Genomic DNA, 3,370 nt, shown 5'->3' with positions numbered 1-3,370 from the left:
ACGGTTTTCTTGTTTCGAAGAATAGTGGGCTTGACGACCAAATCACCAGCGAAGATGTGACGAGGAAGATTTCTGTCAACCAGGTGAAGTAAGAACTAATCCGATCGTTTAACATTGCGACAATAGTCAGCAGCTTCATCGAGTTCGTTCTAATATGACCATTTCCCTCACCCTCTAGAATTATTTGCGAAATCTCCACACAATCACTCACGTACCGGTAAACAACGTACGAACCCGAAAGGTTAGACTTTCCGATGCTGATTCGGAGCGCGGTGATGATGCTTGGAATACTATATAGAATGTACGCCTTAAAAAGTGGGCATGCCCAATCCCAGGCGCAAAAGCGGGGCGTATACGGTATTGTCCAGTCGGTTCGTAATTGGAATCGCCAGTAGAATCGAATAGACTTGGCAAATCGATTTGAGAATGAACTAGCCAATCAAAATCCATTCTACCCCGTGATTCAGCCAATCAATGCGTTTTCTAAAACCCGTCCGTTCCAGCTTGAACTCTCTGTACTATAGTGAATACAAGATATATTGCCTAGTTATTCAAAAACGGTTTCACTTTTGGACTGATACTGTTCAAATTTGCGTGAAATGGACAATATATGGATGAAAAGTATATCGATTGATAAAGCAAATCCTGTGTGTCTACGTGGCCAACTTTGCCCGGCCTTGGTTGGCTTTCGCCTGGATGTGCTTGGTCGCTTGGGGCGCCACCTTTTGTTGCTGAGTAGGTTGGGTTTTCGTGGGAGTTTGGGGGTTGGGTCTCGCGTTTTGGGGGGTCTGTTGGTTACCCTTGTGGTGTTTCTTAGACGGCTCCTTGAAGTCTCCGAGCACGGACAGAATGGCGTCTTGTTCCGTGCGCAAATCCTTCTTCTCCTTGATGCTCGTGCGGCGGGACTTGACCGTCTCAAACCCGCTGAAGTCTTCATTCGCATCCACGGGGGGATTCGAGACCACGACCGCGTTGCCCACTCTGTGCAAGTCGGCCTTGACTTGGGTCGACGACCCTCGACGAGTGATACGAGCGGGGACGAACTCGTACGGATCCAAGAGGATTTCCATGATTTCTCGCTTCTCCTTCTTCTGCGCGTCCGTCAACGAGCTACGGCGAGTCAGCAGCGCTGGCTTCGCACCCTGGACGGCGGCGGCCATGGGGGCAACCGGCTGGGCTTTGGCAGGGGCCGACTTGGGTTTCTGCGAGGTCTTGGCCTTTTGACTGGCAGGCTTCTTGTACGGCTGCTTGGGTGCAGCTACGAGACATCGTTAATAATCACAGAGTTCCAGAGGTGGCAGTACTTTTGTTGCGAGGTTTCCAGTCCTTGCCGGCATCATCAATCAAGATGTTGAGGATTTGCTGTTGCTCGGCTTGTTGAACTGGCGTCAACGACGCGCGCTTGACCAGGGCAGGAGCGGACTTCGCAGCCACGACCGGGGCCGTAGCAGACTTTTGGGCGTTCTGCACTGGAGCCGCTTTCTGATCAGGTCCTTTTTGAGCAGCAGGCTTTTGGGCCTTTTGTTGCACAGGGGCTTGTTGCGCCTGTTTGCCCCCCTTTTGCTTGGCAGCATGTTTCTGAATGGGTTGTTTGGGGGCTACACACAATGCATCAGTCCTGGGTTCAATCGAAATGGTGCGACGTACTTTTGTCGCGGGGTTTCCAGTCCTTGCCAGCATCGTCAAGTAGGATGTTGAGGATTTGTTGCTGCTCCACTTGCTGCGAGGATGTCAACGACGCTCGCTTGGCTAGAGGCGCCTTGGCGGAATGCTGAGGGGCCGTGGCAGGCGCCGCCTTGGAGGCTTGGCTTTCCTTGGGAGATCCTTGCACGGGTTGTTGTTTATGTGTGGCTTTCGCAGGTTCATTTTTCTGTTGTTTTTGTTGCTGGACGGGAGCTTGCTGCACGGCTGCCTTGGCTGGCGAGGGGGTTGCCTTTGCAGGCTGACTCTTCGGCTGAGTTGGCTTTTGCTGTTGGGCTGGTTGTTGGGCAGCCTTTTGGGTTTGCTTGGCGGAGGGCTTGGCAGGCATGGTTGAAGAGCGAAATTCAGAAATGAGGCTTTTGCTGAAGAAGTCGGCTTCCGTATTTCTGGATCATCGCCGACTGTATTTTTAGACTTCGGGTGCTGCCTGACAACATCGACGATGCAAGTCTTATCGGCCCTGTGACCCAATGAAAGTAATTCCAACTCGGTTGACATAATTATAGGTCGAATTGTTCGACACGGCCCCATTCGACACCGTAGTACTCAGTCCTACGTCCTGTATGTTAACTCACTGTAGCAAGCACTACTAGTACTTGACTTAAAGTTCTTAATCACTTAAAGTTACGAATTTACAGTTAAATTATGTCAACCGAGTTGGAATTACTTTCATTGGGTCACAGGGCCGATAAGACTTGCATCGTCGATGTTGTCAGGCAGCACCCGAAGTCTAAAAATACAGTCGGCGATGATCCAGAAATACGGAAGCCGACTTCTTCAGCAAAAGCCTCATTTCTGAATTTCGCTCTTCAACCATGCCTGCCAAGCCCTCCGCCAAGCAAACCCAAAAGGCTGCCCAACAACCAGCCCAACAGCAAAAGCCAACTCAGCCGAAGAGTCAGCCTGCAAAGGCAACCCCCTCGCCAGCCAAGGCAGCCGTGCAGCAAGCTCCCGTCCAGCAACAAAAACAACAGAAAAATGAACCTGCGAAAGCCACACATAAACAACAACCCGTGCAAGGATCTCCCAAGGAAAGCCAAGCCTCCAAGGCGGCGCCTGCCACGGCCCCTCAGCATTCCGCCAAGGCGCCTCTAGCCAAGCGAGCGTCGTTGACATCCTCGCAGCAAGTGGAGCAGCAACAAATCCTCAACATCCTACTTGACGATGCTGGCAAGGACTGGAAACCCCGCGACAAAAGTACGACGCACGTGAAATGTGGAAATTCTAATTGGGTCTTGTTGTAGCCCGCAAACAACCAGTGAATGCTGCGAAGCAACAAGGAGGGAAGCAGGGCCACAAGACTACTCCCGTCCAGAAGACTACATCCAAAGGCCCGACCCAAAAGGCTGTACAGCCTTCCGTTGCCACCAAACCTGCCAGTGCTCCAGCACTCGTGAAACGAGCCTCGCTGACCCCAGTTCAACAGCTCGAACAGACGCAAATCCTCAACATCCTCCTCGACGATGCTGGCAAGGACTGGAAACCTCGCGACAAAAGTCCGACGATAGTCCATTGGTTTCACCTAGAACTGATAGTTCGTGTGTAGCCCCCAAACAACCCGTTCACAAGCATGCTGCGAAGGGAGGCAAGCAAGCGCGAAAGGCCCCCGTGCCACAAAAGACGGGTGCTCAGAAAGCGGCTGTAGTGCAGAACGCTCAAAAGTCTGGCG

The 3,370-nt window shown here is 52.0% G+C and overlaps 1 protein-coding gene across 2 annotated transcripts in view; it reads right to left on the bottom strand.

Moving 5' to 3' along the window:
- Positions 1-651: 651 nt before the first annotated feature.
- Positions 652-3,370, bottom strand: part of H257_18050 — a 3,740-nt gene continuing 1,021 nt past the window's right edge. Inside the window, exons 1-3 of one of the 2 annotated variants that reach the window (XM_009847059.1) lie at positions 1,648-2,096; positions 1,305-1,598; positions 652-1,258 (exon numbers count right to left, since the gene is read on the bottom strand). In XM_009847059.1, coding sequence (XP_009845361.1) covers positions 654-1,258; positions 1,305-1,598; positions 1,648-2,029 — 1,281 coding nt within the window. In that variant the 5' untranslated portion in view covers positions 2,030-2,096 and the 3' untranslated portion in view covers positions 652-653. Of the gene's footprint in view, positions 1,259-1,304; positions 1,599-1,647; positions 2,097-3,370 lie in introns of those variants that run through there. The other variant, XM_009847058.1, reaches the window with a different exon arrangement.

The sequence above is a fragment of the Aphanomyces astaci genome, assembly GCF_000520075.1.
Source record: "Aphanomyces astaci strain APO3 unplaced genomic scaffold supercont1.133, whole genome shotgun sequence".
Lineage (NCBI taxonomy): Eukaryota > Oomycota > Saprolegniomycetes > Saprolegniales > Verrucalvaceae > Aphanomyces > Aphanomyces astaci.
The sequence above is the reverse complement of the archived record's forward strand: the minus strand, read 5'-3'. Positions and strand labels throughout refer to the sequence as shown.